This window comes from Oncorhynchus nerka, linkage group LG9a, assembly GCF_034236695.1.
Source record: "Oncorhynchus nerka isolate Pitt River linkage group LG9a, Oner_Uvic_2.0, whole genome shotgun sequence".
NCBI lineage: Eukaryota > Metazoa > Chordata > Actinopteri > Salmoniformes > Salmonidae > Oncorhynchus > Oncorhynchus nerka.
In genome coordinates this window covers 40,606,074-40,625,910 of record NC_088404.1, presented here as the reverse complement: position 1 = coordinate 40,625,910, position 19,837 = coordinate 40,606,074, and the positions used below count along the sequence as shown (strand labels likewise).

The following is a 19,837-nucleotide window of genomic DNA, read 5'->3' as shown; positions in this document are numbered from 1 at the left end:
TTTGGGGAGTAACAAGCAATATATACATGTTTATAAAGTATATATAGTTACTAAATGTTTCTTATGGCTCTACATTAATCAACAACTGAAGAATTAAGTGTATGTAATGACATTTACAAATGCATTCATTTCACAATTTATAAATATCCCATTCATGATATATATAAATACCTTATAAATAATCTTATGAATTGACAATAACTCCTTTATAACTGGTACATTATTAGAATATTATTAATAATAAAACAATTGTGGACATACTATGATCAAACACCTTATTCATTATCATATAAATCATGAATAAATAATTTAAAATGTTTAAATGTGTAAATGGCTATTTAGTGATTTCTTATTGACATTTACAAATGTAGGAAGAATTATTTATAAATGGTAAGTCAACTCTTTACAAACTGTTTATCTCCACAGGTTCAGATTTTTAACCCAGCCTTCTTCAAGTACATCCATGACCGCTGGACCAGGCACCACGGACGCTACCCCTCCACAGGCATGCTGGTTCTGTTCTTCGCTCTGCACGTGTGTGACGAAGTGAGGCACTCTCACACACACACACACACACACACACACACACACACACACACACACACACACACACACACACACACACACACACACACACACACACACACACACACACACACACACACACACACACACACACACACACACACACACGTCTCTCGGTCTGTTAGGATTGACATGAACAGGATTTGTTGGTCTATCTGTAATGTTTGAAAACCTTGGTCTTGTTTTCCAGGTGAATGTTTTTGGCTTTGGCGCTGACAGTCGGGGCAACTGGCACCATTATTGGGAGCAGAACCGCTACTCTGGAGAGTTCCGGAAAACAGGGGTACATGACGCAGACTACGAGGCCCAGATCATCGACTCGCTGGCGAAGGCCGGAAAGATCACAGTTTTCCCAGGAAAGTGAAGGCTGGAGGTGTGGTGGGCTGGCTTACAGGAACACTAGAGTAACCATCACCACCATCTTTATGTGCTTAGTTATCTGTTTCTTTGTGATTTGCATAGAGAGGGTTCCATAACACTAGATCATACGTTGCCTGATGACCCTGTTCCCATTGTGCAGGAGGGTAAGATGCTGATGGTTGTGAGTGGAACTACATGTGACTACACACTCTGCCCCCAACAGGCCTACCTCCATAGCCCTCAGCCCTGAGGAGAAATGAACGGTCAGAACTATAGGAATAATGTAGTGGGGGCGGAGAAGTCTGGCCTAGCCACTGTATGGACCTGTGAACCAGTCCCATCCACAATCCCACCTCCTGCTCATCCGCAGGGGGTTGAGTCATCACACGCCTTAGGGGTCTCACACCCAGAGACTCAGCCCCCTCCCACTCTGTAGCCACCACCCTAAATGTCATGGCAACAAGTGACGGACACTGATCTACCCCTGCCGTGTTCACACCCACCTGTATAGCTGCTGTTAAAGACCCCTTGCCCCTCGGAGCTGGGAGTACTAGGTAGTTGAAGTTTACGTGGTTGGAAGCCCAGAGGCTTACTGTTGTAATTATATGACTATCATGTTGAAGGTATGTACGGCCCACAGGGATTTGACCACATATACAGTATTAACCGTTTGATTTGTTTTAACCATTTTAAGTGACTAATCATCCTGCTAATTAGGTGGATCGGGGAGAGGCTTACACATGGTCAACAACAACACAAGCAGACATATCGCGATAAGACTAACACTACTCACTCATTAACATACACACACACTCTTCCACACATACACCGTTCATACAATGTTCTTGGTCATTTAGAGCTAATACCACTAAGTATAGGACTGAGTACAAAGAGCTCACACTAAAATGACCTGCTGCCTCCTGCTGCCTATTAAGGGATACTGCATCACTCTGAGGCCCATACATTATATGTACATAGGACAAACTGAAGGCTGCCTCCTCTGTGTCTAATGATGGCCACTTGATAATGGAAAGTAATATGGCACAACATAACTAACCCGACTGCTAGTAAAAAATGCCACTATATTTTCAGATCAGAGTTTAGGAACTCTAAAAAGGTAGGTAGCTTAGCGGGTAGTCTAGGCAGGTAGTCTAGCAATTAAGAGTGTCGGCCAGTAACTGAAAGGTTGCTGGTTCAAATCCCTGAGCTGACTCGGTTAGAAATCTGTCTGTGCTCTTGAGCAACACACTTAACCCTATTGCTTTTGTAAGTAGCTCTGGATAAGGGCATGTGCTAGTTTAGTTAAATGTAAAAACTGTCTTTAGTCCTGGCTGCAGTAGTTATTAGCCAGTTTGGCAATGTGACATTCAGTTAAGGATTTCTGCTGTTGTGTAATCCTATGATGATATCATAAATATGGTATATACCATTATGTACTGTATGATATACTTGTATTATATCTATCCTTTGCACATCATGGAGTTCTTATCTGACACTCTGACATTGAGTTGGGCAGATCACTGTAACTGATTCCTATACATACTAATTTCTGTGTGGAATTTTTGTTTTGTTTCAGGTATGTGTCTCTACCTGACACACATACTTTAAGGACATCTACGGAGTGCCAGTGAGTTTTTATCAGCCCTCACTCCTTACTAGTGTGTGTGAGAGAGAGTGCTGTAAACAAAATTGTGTGATTTACTTAGTGTTGTCAAAGTGAGATTTTCAGTTAGACCCCTCTCATAACAAAATAGACACATATCAGAAATTTACAGCAATGTGACAACACACACATCCATGCTTGCGTGCCTTGTCCCAGTGTTGGACATACCTTTCCTGCAGTGCACCATAGACCTCAGTACACGTGTGCTACCTTAAGCTTGATTTAGTCTGCACAGGACATTCACACAAACCCAAAGCCCCTTCTACTATGGGTACTGCTATTGTGATCATAACAGCGTGTCAGCCATGTCTCTTACACACATACACATATTCTGAGGGCTTCAAATGTCTTCTCTGACTTAGACCATACACATTATTTTATAATATTATTATTATCTTATTATACCCACCCCCTCTGGTCTCGCCTGGCTGAGAGCTGTGCCTTCTGGACCCATATGATTCACTCTGCCTTTCTCTTGGAGCCACGTAGAGGCTTCCTTTATGCTGTTGCTTTTTAAACAACTCATTATCTAGAGATGAAAGAAAATCAACTCTTATGTGACTAGAAATGGGTAAAGGTGATGATTATGGTTGTATTCATTTGCTCTTCTCAAGCAGTGTTTTGCCATTGTGTCTGTGATTCGTATCTGCTGAGGTATCGTGTTCAAGATGACAGCCGATGGCATTGTGTCTAGTGGTTAAAACATGTCTCCAACTTATGTCTGTGTTTTACATGGAATGTTTCTTAGTAAGTATACCCAACGCTTTCCTGGGTGATCCTACAGACTACGCCAGAAATAAAATGTGCAATACATACTCAAAGAGAATCAAACACAATGGACATTGTTCTAATGATGGGACATTACTCCCAATTACTTTTGTAATTGTTTATACAACAGGACAATACCCATATCTACTGTATCAATAAAGCTAGCACATTGAAGCTGAACGCCACGTTTTAGCTCAACGTGCATAAGGATACAGTATGTTCCCCAATATGTTGTTTGATTGCTGTGTACACTGTGGGGAACTGACTGTGTAAAAGGTGAGAAATCCCTTTCAACTCTGCTGTCCCTGATAGTATTATTCCGTAATGGATAGTTTTGAATGTATTTGAGTTCATCGGGTCTGGCTTGAGTGGCTTCTAGTGATAACTGAATGGTCTCTTATGAAGCATCTATGCTGTTGCAGTGTTTTGATGGTTTCATCTCCAGCTCTTCATTAGAGGTCTCTTGTGCACAACAATATATACAGACAACAGACTGATGGTACCATCAGTGTTACTATCATTATTACCAATAGTATCCTCATTAGTATTATGACTGTCATTGGTTGTAAGCACTCTCTCCTTACTACTTAAAACCTCAGTGTGTGTGATGGACTGTTTTTAATCACATGCTGTTGTGAAAATAAAAGCAACATGAAAAAATGGTGGTTTTCTGGGTCTTTTCTACAGTGGGGCAGTAAGAGCACTTACAACACGTCAGCCCCTGTACTAGCGCTGGACATCGTTACCTAGCATCAGACTGACCAGATAAATAGGTCATCTGATCATCACCTATGAACTACAGGAGAAGACAGATTTAAATACTAGAAGAAATTAAGAAATCAAGTGTTATCAGTATTTTTCTTCCACAACATGGAATTCATCAAGACATGAATGCATTGTGAAGTTCATAAGTGGCAATAAAATGCATTTCACAGAATTGACAATGTCATATGTCACCCATTTATTTAAATTCATTATTAATCGACTACATTAATATTGAGATGACAGACAATAAAACTGTTACACAGCTGGTGGCGCTGACAGGTGCCACGGTTGCTGTTGTGAATGTACATTACAACTGGCAGGAAAGACAGTCTGCAGAGAACACATCTCCCCACAGTCCGGGAGGGGAAGTGAAACACAATGACATGGAAGAGGCCAATGAAATAGAGAGAAACAAGCAATGAACTGAAGCAGTTTACCGTTGAGTATTTTCATCGTTAGTTAAAGTGGGAGGAGGATGGAAGGAGGACTAATACTATCTACCTCAGGACAGATCAGGTAGGATGTTGGGGGTAGCATCTTCGTACACCTATCAATCATTTGATCACCTAATCCTTCGACCACAGATCTTGCAGGGAGCCATCAAATTGTGCATGGATCAAAACCATGTTATCCTCCTTAAAATTGCAGATGCATCTTTCAGAGAAAGGTGGCTCTTGTATCCGCTTCTCTTTCTAACCTTTGGATGGGTGAATGTTTCTATACAATTTTCTGGAACGTCCAGTTCAGAGTCACAGAGAACAGAGCTGGAACATTCCAGTGGGGTTGGATCGAGGGATCTTTCCCCATAATCATTCACCACACCCCAGCCTCCTCTCTATTCGTTTTCACTCAGTTTAAGTTGGGCAAACTGGTTGGCCATCTGCAAAGCCTCCTCTATGCAGTGTGTGTTCCTGCCAGTTGCCTGGGCAGACATATCCTTGCCACCACCTTTGCCATCCATCAGAGGGCAGAGCTCCTGCACCCACTCACTGGCCTTCAGACCCCGGTTGGCCACATCCTGGTAGAGGAGAAAGTCAACAGATAAGATACTGTCCCAACAAAAATGTAAGGTCATTGCATTAAGCACACATAAGGAGCTAATCTGTGAATGGATGTAAACACACAGGTTGAGCACATGGTTTACCTGGGGCACCTGGCATAAACAGATGATCTTTCCAGCATCGTTGTCTACGGTGAATAGCATAGCAGCAGTCTGGGGGGACTGGGTCTTCAGCAGCTTCAGAGACTCATTCAGAGCCTGGGACACAAAAAGACACAGTGAAAGGGTTAGAAAATAGAAGTGGAATTAGACAAATGTCTGATTCGAATTTAGGGATAATCTGTGCCGTGGTGTGTTGTAATTCTCCAGAGTGGTAGGGTTGGCTGTAGAGGAGAGAAAATGATGCTGTTACCTTGGCAGAGGCTCCGCTTTCCATCTCCATGACTACCAGCGGCTGGTTAGGGCTGCTGTCAATCATCTCCTTGGTCTTTTCAAGAACCTGGGGGAGGAGAGGCAGAGAGAATATAGCAATTAAAGACCAGCTGAACCAGAGAACATGAGGAAAACACCATTCATATAGAATGATCTGCATACTCCCCAACTACACAGCCTACATAGTATATCAGTTTCTATGAAATGTAGTATACCTAAAAAATTAAAAAATAAATCTCCACCAACCCCCATGTCTGCCCCCCCCCCCTAAACCCCCATGTCTGGACCCTCTCTCATACCCTTTTCTGGACATCAGCCTTGCTGGCGCGGTCCAGGTCATCCATGGTCTTCTTCAAGCCCTTCAGGGCTTCCCTCATCTTATCCTTCTGCCACTGGGAGATCACTGCCATGCCCAGAAACTGCAACACAGAACAGAGACATAGTAAGTAAACACACAGACGGACACGGCTCATTAAGGGCTGGATGTTCTGCGACAGCCCTCACCTCTGTCATGTCAGCGATTTCCTTCTGCACGTCTTTATTGGGGGCGGTCTGAACCTTCACCATGTCCCCCAGAGCAGACAGAGACTGTCTCAGAGCATCTGCTTTCCTGTGGGCCTGAACAGAGCAGGGTGGGGACGGGATTCAAGTTAGTCAGTTACCGTTGAGTAAATAGCGGTTATGAAAGAGTGATACCTATACCATCATCACCCAGTGATTTGACTAAGAACCTGTAGTATAATGTAGAACACGAATGTGAAGCATCCACTAATGGTTGGGAACCTTTCTGTCCTCTCACCTTCTGTGCTTCTGCTCCTGTCACTGCGACGATACGGCGGATTCCCTTGGCGATGGCCTCCTCTGACACGATGACAAAAGGTGCAGCATGGCCAGAGTTCCGCAAGTGCCTGAAGTTACAGATAGAATGTACAGAATACAACCGAGCAACAGTCTCACAGTAAATTGTCAAACAACATCTCTGTATTTCTGAATCCTGAGATATAATTATGTAAAGCAACGGCAAGGGGAGCTGTGTACTCACGTTCCTCCGCAGAACTCGATGGAGGTGAAGGAGCCGGCAGCGCTGCTGGGGTCAGCCAGAAGGTCAGCCACGGGGATGCCAATAGACACCACGCGCACCGGGTCAGGGTAGGTCTCATCAAACACAGCACGCAGACCCTGGATGGCTTTAGCTGCTGCCAGGGGGGTATCCATGGCATAGACAGGCTGCAGAGAGACAGAAAGAGCTGATGTCGTGACTTGGTAATACACGCTTGAAAACAGTGCATTCTGTGAGGAGGAGAAAAGGATGACAGGAGCCTTGGGGTGACAGTGTATAAAAGAAAACAGGAGACGATACAGAATGTTAAGGTGCAATAAGGCAAGGAAACAGTCAAGGAATACTCAAATAGAACAATAGACAACAGGCCCTAGATCAATAACACCAGCAACCAAAGAGCTGTGTAAAAACAACACTTGATCAAACAGAAATTAACATACCCCCTACTCATACTTTCAGTGACCTATGACCTCTCACCTTTGCATCGCGGATCATTGTGCAGGCAATCTCCTCTGTGCGTCGCACCTCTTCTGTGCTCAGAGCACCTTTGGCGGTGAAGTCAAAGCGCAGGCGGTCAGGAGCCACCAGGGAGCCACGCTGGTCAGCCTCTCCCAGGACCTCCCTCAGGGCAAAGTTCAGGATGTGGGTGGCAGTGTGGTTACTCATGATGGGCCTACGACGAGCCTGGGGAGGAGGGGGGTTTGGACAGTAGAGATGTAATACCTTTTCAATATCAAGGCAGTTAAGAAAAGATCACGAAATTGAGTCATTAAAATGTACTTTTGAGTGATGCATTACCTCATCCACATGCAGAATGACGTTATCTCCAACCTTCAGAGTGCCGTAAACCATTCCTACATGCAGCACGTATCCACCCCGAACTTGAGTGTTCTTCACTGTGAACTCCATCCTCTGAGGAAGGGAGTAAATGTGGTGTGAGAGGGAGACAGAGAATTACATTACAGTCATTGAGCAGAGGGACTTAGAGGAGCAATTAGGATTAAGTGCCTTGCTCAAGGGCACATCGACAGACATTCCACCGAGTGGGGATTTGAACCAGCGACCTTCCACCTACTGGCCTAACGCTCTTAACCGCTAGGCTACCTGCTGCCAACATTCATGTCTAATATGGCTTTTACAACTGGCCGGTCAGTCCTCTCTGTAGGTCCTTACATCATCTACAGAGTCGTCCTCTCTCAGCATGAAGCCCTCGTCGAAGCTCTGTCCTCCCTGCTCCGCATAGAACGAAGTCTTGTCCAGCAGAACCCCACACTCCTGCCCTGTTGTCACCTCATCCACAAAGGCACGCTCCCTCCTCAGAGCCAGCACCGTGCTCACAGCCTGCTCAAACACTGGGACAACCACAGAGAAATATACAGGGATTAAAACAGACAAGCAAGAAAGCGTTTTGAATAAATACCAAGCAAACCATCTTTCTGAGTTGGTTAATAAAACTGAGCTGATTTTATTTGCGTCTCTCACCATATTTGCCGCTGTCGTCAGCACTGTAGCTGTACTTGAGTACGTCGTCAGTAGCAGCGATGCCTTTGTTGCGAAGGTCCTCGATGGCATAGATGTCCAGCATGATGTGGTCCTCATCCCCAGAGCCCTTCCCCTGGGACTTAACCTGAATGGGACGGACATGGATGAGACAGCCCAATCCCCGTTCTATTTACATTGAATAAACTTTCAACTAACTTTACACCAATGATGAATCAGTCATTCATTATGTGGAAACATCATACTCATTATTTAGATAGAAAGCCAAATGGCATGTTTAGCCCTGATATCATATGACCTTATTGAAGTGATTTGGCCCTTCACTCAACATGGAATGGAGCTTTAACACTGCAAGTAATGGAGCTGTAATGTATTGTAAATATCGATTTATCTAATAAGCAGAACAAGGCACTTGTCACTTACAGTGCAATACTGACTGAGAAATGCTGACAGAGGAAAGCATTCATGTCTGTAGACATTCACAAAGCAGTACATTTCCCACCTCCACAGGCAAATTCAAAAATCCACATCAACTCCATGCCAATCCAAGGCTCCATCTTTTCTACTGGTCACCATTTCTCTACTCTCACCTGGGCAGCCTTCTTCTCCTCCTCAAAAGCAGCAACATCCACCATCATCCCCCTCTCCTCAGCAATTAGGGCAGTGAGATCCAGGGGGAAACCGTATGTGTCATACAGCAACCAGGCGGTGTCACCTTCACAAGGAGAGAAGAGAAAAAGTGTTTTAAAAGAGCATTTTGTTTTGACAACAAGGTAAATGTTTCTAATTAATCAAATTTGCTAATGTAGCCCTTCAGTACCAGGGATGGTCTTGCTGTCTCCCAGACTCTGGATCTTTCTGTCCAGGATCTTTCGCCCCCTGGTGAGTGTCTTGAGGAACTGCTCCTCTTCCTCGTTGATGATGTCCTTTACCATGTCTGGGTCTTTCTTCAACTCAGGGAAGGCATCGCCCTGGAGAGGGAAAGGGGATACCTAGTCAGATGCACAACTGAAATGTATCTTCCACATTTAACCCAACCCAATTAGGTTGGTGCGGGTTGCTGCTCTAAATCACAGTCAACTGCCCTGGGAGCAGTTGTTGTTGGGAGTTAACTGCCTTGCTCAAGGCCAGAATGACAGATTTTTCCACCTTCGAGGAGACAGCAGAGGAAAACAGGAAAGGACGAAGACAGAAGGAGAGATGGTGAATAACATGAAAAGTGGGATGACTTTCTTACCAGGGACTCTACCACCACGTCAACTAGGGTAGCAAAGAAGCCTTTTTGAGCACCCAGCTTCTCGTGAGAGTACCTCACAGCACGACGCAGGATCCTCCTCAACACATATCTGAACACACAGAGGGAGAAGGTTAAAATGTGCACATTAAGAGATTGATGTTCACACAAACATAGGCCAAAGAGTCAGCCAGACAGTTAAAAGGACTCACCCTCTTCCTGTGTTGTCTGGCCTGCCCCCGTCAGAGAGGGCGATGGTGATGGTGCGGGCGTGGTCAGCCAGGACACGGTAGGCCATGTCAATGCCATCTACGTCCTCAACACCAACCTTTCCTGTGTAGTCCCTGGCTCCTGTACCCTGTTCAGAACAACCACAATGGTACTGTCAGACAGGTCATTCAGAGCACCCAGAGAGTAATGGTAAATAGTGTTTGGTAGTGGTGCTTGCCTTCTGGATGGCCTGGAAGTAGGGGATGAAAAGGTCTGTGTCGTAGTTGGACATCTTATTCTGCAGCACAGAGACCAGACGCTCCAGACCCATGCCTGTATCAATGCTCTTCTTAGGTAGGGGCTTCAGCTCTGTCTCAGACTCCCTGGTGGGGGAGGAACAGGTTCAGCCAGATCCTGCATCTACGCACATGTGCATTACACAGGAATTGAATTGAACACAATATTCTTATTCGTTTCAGAAAACTAGGCGTGTCACTACTTTACAGGACATACATTTGAACGAAAAAAGATTTATCAAAATGTATAGCAGAAATGCCTTCTGGAACATGGGAACTTTCATGTGCCTAAAAAACTTGTATGCCATCTTAAATACGAATACAATTGTAAAATTCGATGCCTAGTTGGTTTTGCCTTGGGAAAAAAAACACCTGTCTCGGGATTACATCTTCAAACTAAGGGCAACCATGGAATCTGTGACAGAGAGGGAGACGCGTACATCCATGTATACAGGTAAGAGAGTCTAGCTACATTTTGATATATTATGTTTCTCATTTTGTCAAAAGTTGTTTTCATTTCAAGTTAAAGCGTACTGTTAGCTAGATAGCTAATGTTAGCTGGCTGCTCGCTAGCTAACATTACGTCTATGATCTATGTAGTAATATTATTCGTATTGCTAGTTATAGCCTAATTTTAAGCTACCTGTAGATTCATAAAGTTTGGATTATGGGTCATTGTTTAGCTAGCTACATGTCTAAACCAAAAAGACTCCACTATGCAAGTAACCATTTCACTGTACGGTTTACAGCTTCTGTATCCTGTGCATGGGACAAAAAAAGAACGACCTGCACCAAAGTCAAATTAGGATATAATGTTAGGCCAACGAGTGTCCAAGTTTTTTTTTTTATTCTCAGGGAGAATGACCTGCTTTTATTTTGTCACACTCTCAACCGTAAACTATTTTGTGTAATTAGCTTACAAATTAACGATCGTTGGGTGAGTAGAGGTCGACCGAGTTTTCATAAAAATCGGAAATCATTTTTTGGGGGAGCCGATTAAAAAACATTTTTTTACACCTTTATTTAACTAGGCAAGTCAGTTAAGAATAAATTCTTATTTTCAATGACGGCCTAGGAACGGTGGATTAACTGCCTTGTTCAGGGGCAGAACGACAGATTTTATGCGAATGCAGTAAGCCAAGGTAAGTTGCTAGCTAGTATTAAACTTACCTTATAAAAAACAATCAATCAACGACTGTCGTTATTCCAATGTGTACTTAACCATAAACATCAATGCCTTTGTTAAAATCAATACACAAGTATATATTTTAAATCTGCATATTTAGCTAAAAGAAATCCAGGTTAGCAGGCAATATTAACCAGGGGAAATTGTGTCACGTCTTGCGTTCATTGCACGCAGAGTCAGGGTAAATGCAACACTTTGGGCAGCCTGGCTCATTGCGAACTAATTTGCCAGAATTGTACATAATTATGACATAACATTGAAGGTTGTGCAATGTAACAGGAATATTTAAACTCATGGATGCCATCCGTTAGATCAAATACGGAACGGAATAAACGTTTTGTTTTCGAGGTGATAGTTTCCGGATTTGACCTAAGGCTCGTATTTCTGTGTGTTTATTATAGTTAAGTCTATGATTTGATAGAGCAGTCTGGCTGAGGGGTGGTAGGCAACAGCAGGCTCGTAATAGTCAAAAGGTATATGGTTTAGAGATAAATAGTCGACGCGTTATTAATCCTGTAATAACTTGCGGCTGAACTTGAAAGGGGTTCCTTCGTTATTTTACCGTTCATGTCTTCCATAGAGAATGTCTTGATCTACTTCAAATAAGGTCTGTGTTTCGTGCAGGCTTAAACCGCCTCGGCGTTTTGATATCCGTGTAAATCTCACTAGGATAAGGTAACATTTGTCAACATATTTTCATAATTCCACTCTACAAAAAAAATGATCTTCGCTTATATTTAGTCAATATTGATCAGAGTTACCTTGTCCTATGGATATCTACACAGTTATAAAATTGGCAAGGTGGTGTAAGCCTACACGAAACAGACCTTATTTTAAGTGAATCTAAAAATATCCTATGGAATAATTGAATGAAGGAACCGCTTTTCAGATTTTGCTAGAAGGTAGTCAATTCTTACCATGCCCATTATTAAAATAGGATTTCCTGCATATAGAAATTACAGTTTTTGTTTTCAACATTCATCACAGGTAACTTAATTTATTTTTATTCAAACAGTTGCGAGTATGTCTCCGAAGCAGACTCTTCAGTATCATTGTCACTTCATAGCTGTATGTGTGTGTGTTTTACAGATGGCAGAGAAAAGCAGAGCACCAGTGTGGGACTATTACATGGAATTGGCACCAGGGAAAGCAAGGTGACTTATTTGTGATAAAGATGAAAGCATGGGGACAGCAACAGCTAAATCAAAAAATACCACCAACCTGTGGAATCACCTTAAAAACACCTATAATATGCATTATATTAAGTTAAAATAAGTGTTCATTCAGTATTGTTGCAATTGTCATTATTACAAAAATGTGTGTGTGTTGTGACGGCCCTGAATTTTTCTGAACCGTCTCAGTGCAGCTCCTTCGAATAGGGCGCTTTCCCTTTAATTCCCAATTAAATAGCCAGCATCAGCTGCGCGAAAGTGGGGTTGTGATGGAGACGTGCATGAGGATGTGTTCAACCCTCAGTTCCGAAGCTTCTCTATTCCGTTTGTTTTGTTGCCGTTAAACGTGTGTTTTGTAGCCTAAGAGAGTTTACCCAGGATAGGATCCACTCTTTGCGTCCCTGGACTACACCTCTCCGTTCTTCGTGGCCTTTCGCCGCTGGAGATCTATTGGCGGATTTGATTGTCTGACTGACCACCACCTTTTTGTATACGGTATTTCATTTGTTTGGATGTGATGTATACTGTGATTTATGTAGTTAGTTGTAGTTGAGGACTTAATTAAGAGTTGATACGCTTTAAAGTTCTGTGGTAAAATAATTGTATGTTTAATACTGGGTTTACGCTACACGGAATGAACGGACAAACATTGCGTGACAAAAGTCACTTGAGTTCACTGAACTCCTTTACCGGGCTGGACTCTTTTTAGGCCCGAGGTACAGGACATTTCTGGAGGAACCAGAACTCATTGTGTTATATTATATGTGTGCGTAATCCTTGATGTTGTTAATACAACCCACGCAAAATAATATAGTTGTTTTGGAAGTTCTTTCCAATGTTTTAAGGGTTTATGAAAAGTTAATTTCCATCCTGACTTTTACATGAGTCCTTTGTATTGGTGTAGACTTGACGGACCAGATGGGACTCATTCCCACCCAAACTAAAAGGAGAAACCAATGTTTTCTCTGGTAGGCACAACCTACCTGGCACCCCTATAAATAATAACCTCAAGTCAAAACCGTTACAGTGTGTGTATACTGTATATATAGGCCAATTAATCGTTATCGGCGTTGAAAAATCATAATCGGTCGACCTCTAGTTGGGAGTTCATTTTCCTGTAAAGTTAAGACGTTGTCAGCTATAGGATATGGTCATTATTAGAACTGGCTAGTCAACTAACTTAACGTTACTAGCTAGCTTACAAGCTAGAAACGAACAAAAATATTGTTCAGAAAGTTGCCTGGTTTGCTAGATTGACATACAGTGCATTCGGAAAGTATTCAGACCCAGTAACTTCCACATTTTGTTACGTTACAGCCTTATTCTAAAATTGATTTTTTATAGATTTTTTATTAAAAATAATTCCCTCAAATCTCCACACAATTCCCCATAATGACGAAGTGAAAACAGGTTGTGATAATTTTTCAAGTGTATAAAAAACTAAAACATTACATTTCCATAAGTATTCAGACCCTTCACTCAGTACTTTGTTGAAGCACCTTTGGCTGTGATTATAACCTTGAGTGTTCTTTGGCACAATCTTGGCACACCTGTATTTAGGGAGTTACTCCCATTCTTCTCAACCTCTGTCAGATTGGATGGGGAGTGTCGCTGCACAGTCTCTCCAGAGATGTTCTATCGGGTTCAAGTCCGGGATCTGGCTGGGCCACTCAAGGACATTCAGAGACTTGTCCCGAAGCCACTCCTGCGTTGCCTTGGCTGTGTGCTTAGGGTCGTTGTCCTGTTGGAAGGTGAACCTTCATCCCAGTCCGAAGTCCTGAGTGCTCTGGAGCAGGTTTTCATCCAGGATCTCTCTGTTCTTTGCTCCGTTCATCTTTCCCTCGATCCTGACTAGTCTACCACTCCCTGCCGCTGAGGAGTGGCTTCCGTCTGTCCACTCTACCATAAAGGCCTGATTGGTGGAGTGCTACGGAGATGGATATCCTTCTGGAAGGTTCTCCCATCTCCACAGAGGAACTCTGGAGCTCTGTCAGAGTGACCATCGGGCTCTAGGCCACCTCCCAGACCAAGGCCCTTCTCCCCTGATTGCTCAGTTTGGATGGGCGGCCAGCTCTAGGAAGGGTCTTGGTGGTTCCAAACTTCTTCCATTTAAAAATAATGGAAGCCACTATGTTCTTGGGGACCTTCAATGCTGCAGATATTTTTTAGTACCCTTCCCCAGATCTGTGCCTCTACACAATCCTGTCTCGAAGCTCTACGGACAATTCATCGAACCTCATGGCTTGGTTTTTGCTCTGACATGCACTGTCAACAAAGGGACCTTTATATAGACAGGTGTGTGCCTTTCCAAATTAAGTCCAATCAATTGAATTTACCACAGGTTGACTCCAATAAAGTTGTAGAAACATCAAGGATGATCAATGGAAACAGGATGCACCAGAGCTCAATTTTGAGTCTCATACGAGAGGGCCTGAACATGTTAGTAAAGAAGGTATGTTATTTTAACAAATTTGCAAAAAAAATCTAAAAACCGGTTCACTTTTTTATTATGGTGTGTGTAGATTTGAGATGTTTTTATTTATTTAATCCATTTTAGAATAAGGCTGTAATGTAACAAAATGTGGAAAAAGTCAAGTGGTCTGAATACTTTCCCAAATTCACTGTATACTAAATTCCTTTTTAAACAGATTGGTTTATTGGCTTTAAAATACACCAGTTAAGCTATTTTGGACCACCAGGCTGCTGATGTCATGCAGACTGTCGTTTTGGTGTTTATACTTTTTCATAACGACAAGTTTGATGTTGGATGACAATAGAATGTTCATGATGTCACTGCGTCAACTGTATACAGACAGACGTGTCGATAGATGTAGTATAAACCAGCTTTTAGTCTTGAAATCTTTGGTTGTATACTACAGTACTCACTGTTTAGCACATGGACTCACAAGTGAATCCTTAAAGAGATTGGTGAGGCTTAAGAAGCTGGAATGTTGCTAAATAGGTGTAGACAAAGAGCTCTCCAGTAGGTGAACCAAAACATTCAAGGACAATTTTCTCAAAAGTAAAGTTTATCAACTTTCAAAACAGAATCACTGTCCCATTGTTCCTCAACTATAGTGTATGATATACCATTTTCTAGCTCGGAGTCTACTTTTATCCAATGTAAAAAAACACCATTCAAATTTTGCTACATGAGACCCAATCAAGTCAGTCGGTCACATATTTTACAGCTATTTATAAATGAATTACCTGTTGTACTGGATGAACACCAGGTTCCAAATCTCCAGCACATTGGGGTCGTCCATATTGACCAGGTGGGCTGCATCTCTCCCCCCGATGCGGTCAAAGTGGATCTCACTGCAGGGCCCACAAGGACCTGTGTCCCCCATCTCCCAGAAGTTATCCTTCATGCTGCCGGGTATAATACGAGCCTCGTCCATTCTGTCACCCAGGGAGGAGACACAGGTACAACAGGGGTGTATTCATTAGTCATATTCCCTTAGAAAATATTTTTCAACAAAAACTAAAGGTTCTATTGGATAAATTCATGTAAGGTCCCTCCCTGTTTGGTACCGTTTGCTTCAATTTGGTTCCTAAAGTAAACGCTAAATGGTTTCCATTGCACATTACGAAACGTTTTGCAATGGAATCCAACTAATAAATCCTTCCCAGGTGAGACTCAGAAGAGAGAGGTTACAGTAGGAGCAGGTTGGGAGGGAACACGAGCACAGAGCGAGAACATGACTGTTCTCACAAGACTGTTTTTGTAACCAGCAAAGTGGCGTCTAGAGGTTCGAAAAGGGAACAGTACCCTGAGAGAATTATCACCCAACACATAGTGTTACTGACCACAATAACAAGAATAGAAAGAGTGCAGCCTATTTCTATCATTCAGGTAGATTTGGATATATAATGGCCTTACTCGATCTGACAAGAATTTCCTACTCCTGAAACTCACTTACCCAAGGTCCAGCCATATCTGTTTACACTCCAGATCTGGATCCAGCCCAGCTTCTTCATGACCACCGAAGTAGGTTACGTACAGACGCTCGATGGGAATCCCAAATTCCTTAGTCAGCAGCTCCAGGGCCATCGTACAAGCAAGGTGCTGCAGGGAGAGGAGTCAGCAGGAAAGGAAATAAGAGATATATAATCAATTAATCTTCCCAACATGCAAACCCTATCTTGAGACTTGTTAAAATGTTGCAACGTCATTACAGATGAGATGACTACTACCGTATCTAACATCTGGTCTCCATGACTTACTTTAAAGTAGTCTCCGAAGGACCAGGAGCCCAGCATCTCAAAGAAGGTGTGGTGGTACACATCCTTGCCCACATCATCCAGGTCATTGTGCTTGCCCCCAGCGCGGATGCACTTCTGTGTGTTAGCTGCACGCTTGAGTCTGGCCATGGGGTTGGACGGATCAATGGTGTTCAGGAAGATAGGTTTGAACTGGAAGGGGAGGTTGGATAGGTGGACAAAGAGAGAGGGTGGGTAAGAAAGATAGCGTTAAATTGGGATTAGTATACTTCAAAGTTTATTCTATTCTAAAAGCTTCAAATATGGACAGAATGTATGAGTTTAGGAGACATCTTTTTAAGAACAATACACTTCCAGAGGGTATTATTCCACTGTGCTAAGACACATCCACTGAGTTGAGGCTTTAATTAGCCAATAGAGCCACACTCTCTACAGAACTGCAGGGGAGAAGTATGGGGGAAGGGATAGTATTGCTGCGTACCTGGTTCATGTCAGGGGAGAAGTATGGGGAAGGGATAGTATTGCTGCGTACCTGGTTCATGCCAGGGGAGAAGTATGGGGGAAGGGACAGTATTGCTGCGTACCTGGTTCATGCCAGGGGAGAAGTATGGGGAAGGGATAGTATTGCTGCGTACCTGGTTCATGCCAGGGGAGAAGTATGGGGGAAGGGACAGTATTGCTGCATACCTGGTTCATGCCAGGGGAGAAGTATGGGGAAGGGATAGTATTGCTGCGTACCTGGTTCATGCCAGGGGAGAAATATGGGGAATGGACAGTATTGCTGCGTACCTGGTTCATGCCAGCATTAGCGAAGAGCAGTGTGGGGTCATCCAAAGGTATGGTGGCGGATGAATGGACATACTGGTGTTCATGGCAACGGAAGAAGTCGATGAACTTCTCACGGATCTGAGCAGCAGGCAGCAAAGAGTCCATTCTGAAAGGACTGACGATCACACAGACAGTTCAAAAACAGTTAGGAACAAACACATGAAATGCCGGTGAGGGAGAAGGTATGGGTAGGCAGGCCCGAATACTGTAGGTAACAAACTAAAGTTGCAATTAAATTATTCTGTGTCCTTGCTTCCACTGGAATAGCAAGCAAATGGAAACATGGGTTTTGCTTTTTTGGGGGGGGGGAAACTGACTATCAGCTTCAACCAAATTCATGTGAAAACCATGTTTACTTTAGAGCACATCCCTGACTGGACCTATAAAACACTAATTGCAGCTGCCTTCCACATCCTTGGATAGGCATATGCAGCATGTTTATGACAAGTTTGGCCCCAGGGTCTGTCTAGGCCTTAGACCCATTATCTTCACCAATTATGAAGCTTCGTAGCAGGCCTGGCTGGAAGGCAGGAGAAGATCCCACATGAACACAACACTCCTCTTTGTATGACTACCTTTAAAGCAATTTCCTGTCCATCCTCTGAGGTAGGATTTTCATTTTGCTGTATACAGTAATTCTAATTTACGTTTGCCAGTCAATCTTAAACTTTCAAAGATTACTTGATTACTTAGCTAGCCCTTACTTTAAAGTAAAACCAAGTCATGTGTGGACATATAGCATATGTCACAGCTTAATTAAAAGGTAACAGAGGTCCTATTTCCTGAGGTGGAATCCTTGATAATCCAGGAAACTTCACTGCTGGTGTAAATTACCTTCCATGTGTCTCCTCTGGGGGTTAACAGCCAATGGCATGTACTGGTCTAGCCCTTGATCATGACTCTCATGAAATAGTATTCTGTATGGGGGAGTTCTGTTCAGAGCCCCAAAGCATAAGGACCTTCTCTTTCATATCAGCCAGAAATAAAATAATAACATTTTAAAAAAGGTTCAATTGATTCCCATAATGCCATCCATGTTACAGTGCTTGTTTAGAGAAAACAGATGGAAGCCAAGAGGTGACCACCTGCGCTAATTAGCTATCTTACATGCTCCTAACACCTGTGTGTAAAGACTGGTGGACACTACACGACTTTCAAAATCACAACATCGCTAAGCCTCTTACATTAAACGACCGTCTTTCCAGTAGTTTTTGTGTGTGTGGCCAACATAGCCGTGCGCACACTAAACGCTGTGGCACCGCTGGTGGTCAAGATTTTTCACATGGTCGAAGCCACGCCCTCCCGCGAAATAATGACGTGATTCGATTGAACGCAGCTACAAACTGTCGCTCAAAGCAACCTTAAACGTTCAGTAAGACTTTAAAAATATATTACATAAATAAATAACATGAAACCTGTTTAAAATATAGTGACGTCTGACTGCTCAAAGACGAGAACCATAGCCCTCAGATTGCGTATTGGACTCGAATACATTAAGACTGTCAATGACCGCCGCCAACTACATCGGTATTTTGTCTTCGATCTCAAGTGTCTGGGACAGCTAAATCGTGGCCAAAATCGTGTAGTGTACACCGGCTTTAAGTCGGGAAGTGTATAGCGGAAGTTTAGTTTCGTCAGATGGAGGCATCCATAGCTGTATTGACCTGTGCAAAACTGCTGCAGTATGTTTATCTTTTTTAATTGAATGATTACTTATTGATGATGAAAGGGCCATATGCTTCGAAAGCTGTGTCATTGGCGATGATTGACAATACTAAACCTTAACGTAGCGTCGGGTTGTAGTTCATACCAGCCAGTCGTGGGCAAAGCTAATGCTGAATACTGTAGGGAGAAGACAAAACGCCGCCTAGATTTTGAGCTTAGTCCCGGTCCTGACAACCGAGTTAACGACCGCCCGCACGGTCTTGTTTATTTTTTTTTACAGCAAGCTCATCCTGCAATTGTAACCTGCCCTGACCGATGCTAAAATGAGGCGGTTACATTGAGTCATTCCACGTCTCCCTTTGCAAATTCGTTGACTAGCAATACATTCGTTCTTAATGGTTAGCTAGCTAGCCAGCCCATATAGGTAACTAGCTAAATAGAGTTAGCTAATGGGGATAACTTTAAACCCAGCTAGTTAATACCATAGTAAGGCATAATCCAACGGTGTATGAATAATTGCCATTCTCCTTTCTCAAGTCATTAATGAAAACGTCAGCTATACGCGACATTCGAACGAATTAAGTAGCTATATTAGACATAAATCCGCTGTTTTAACCATTTTAACAATGACAGGCACCATTAACTGTACTCCTATCAATTAAACATTTCCCATACTCACAAAGTTTATCTTTATTTTATTTCTGTCACCGCTCGCACTGACACCCCACGCTGGCACAATCAAAGTGAAATGCAGTGTTCCCGCATTTACACTGCCACTATTGGTTTGACAGAATAGTCACTGCATTGGTACTCAGTTTCTATTGGCTATAATTTACTGTCAATCATTGCCAAACCCGCGACCGCACTTGCGCGAACTGCTATCGATGGC

At 43.0% G+C, this 19,837-nt stretch overlaps 2 protein-coding genes across 2 annotated transcripts in view; one reads left to right on the top strand and one right to left on the bottom strand.

The window, feature by feature from the left end:
- The window catches only part of LOC115134311 (CMP-N-acetylneuraminate-beta-galactosamide-alpha-2,3-sialyltransferase 2), a 31,606-nt gene extending 27,576 nt beyond the window's left edge, over window positions 1–4,030 (top strand). The window contains exons 7-8 of the mRNA XM_029668144.2: window positions 427–546; window positions 776–4,030. Coding sequence (XP_029524004.2) covers window positions 427–546; window positions 776–949 — 294 coding nt within the window. The 3' untranslated portion in view covers window positions 950–4,030. The remainder of the gene's footprint in view (window positions 1–426; window positions 547–775) is intronic.
- A 283-nt stretch (window positions 4,031–4,313) lies between these two features.
- Window positions 4,314–19,735, bottom strand: aars1 (alanyl-tRNA synthetase 1). The gene is made up of 21 exons (XM_029668140.2): window positions 19,628–19,735; window positions 17,245–17,398; window positions 16,459–16,647; window positions 16,155–16,300; window positions 15,442–15,633; window positions 9,816–9,960; window positions 9,580–9,725; window positions 9,371–9,479; window positions 8,954–9,104; window positions 8,724–8,848; window positions 8,116–8,260; window positions 7,807–7,985; window positions 7,432–7,545; window positions 7,111–7,317; window positions 6,616–6,800; window positions 6,373–6,481; window positions 6,078–6,191; window positions 5,873–5,992; window positions 5,554–5,640; window positions 5,286–5,399; window positions 4,314–5,159 (listed from the first exon to the last, which is right to left on the bottom strand). Exons 2-21 carry the CDS (start codon window positions 17,386–17,388, stop codon window positions 4,977–4,979), a joined length of 2,904 nt encoding a protein of 967 aa, XP_029524000.2. The 5' UTR covers window positions 17,389–17,398; window positions 19,628–19,735; the 3' UTR covers window positions 4,314–4,976.
- Between the last annotated feature and the right edge of the window lie 102 nt (window positions 19,736–19,837).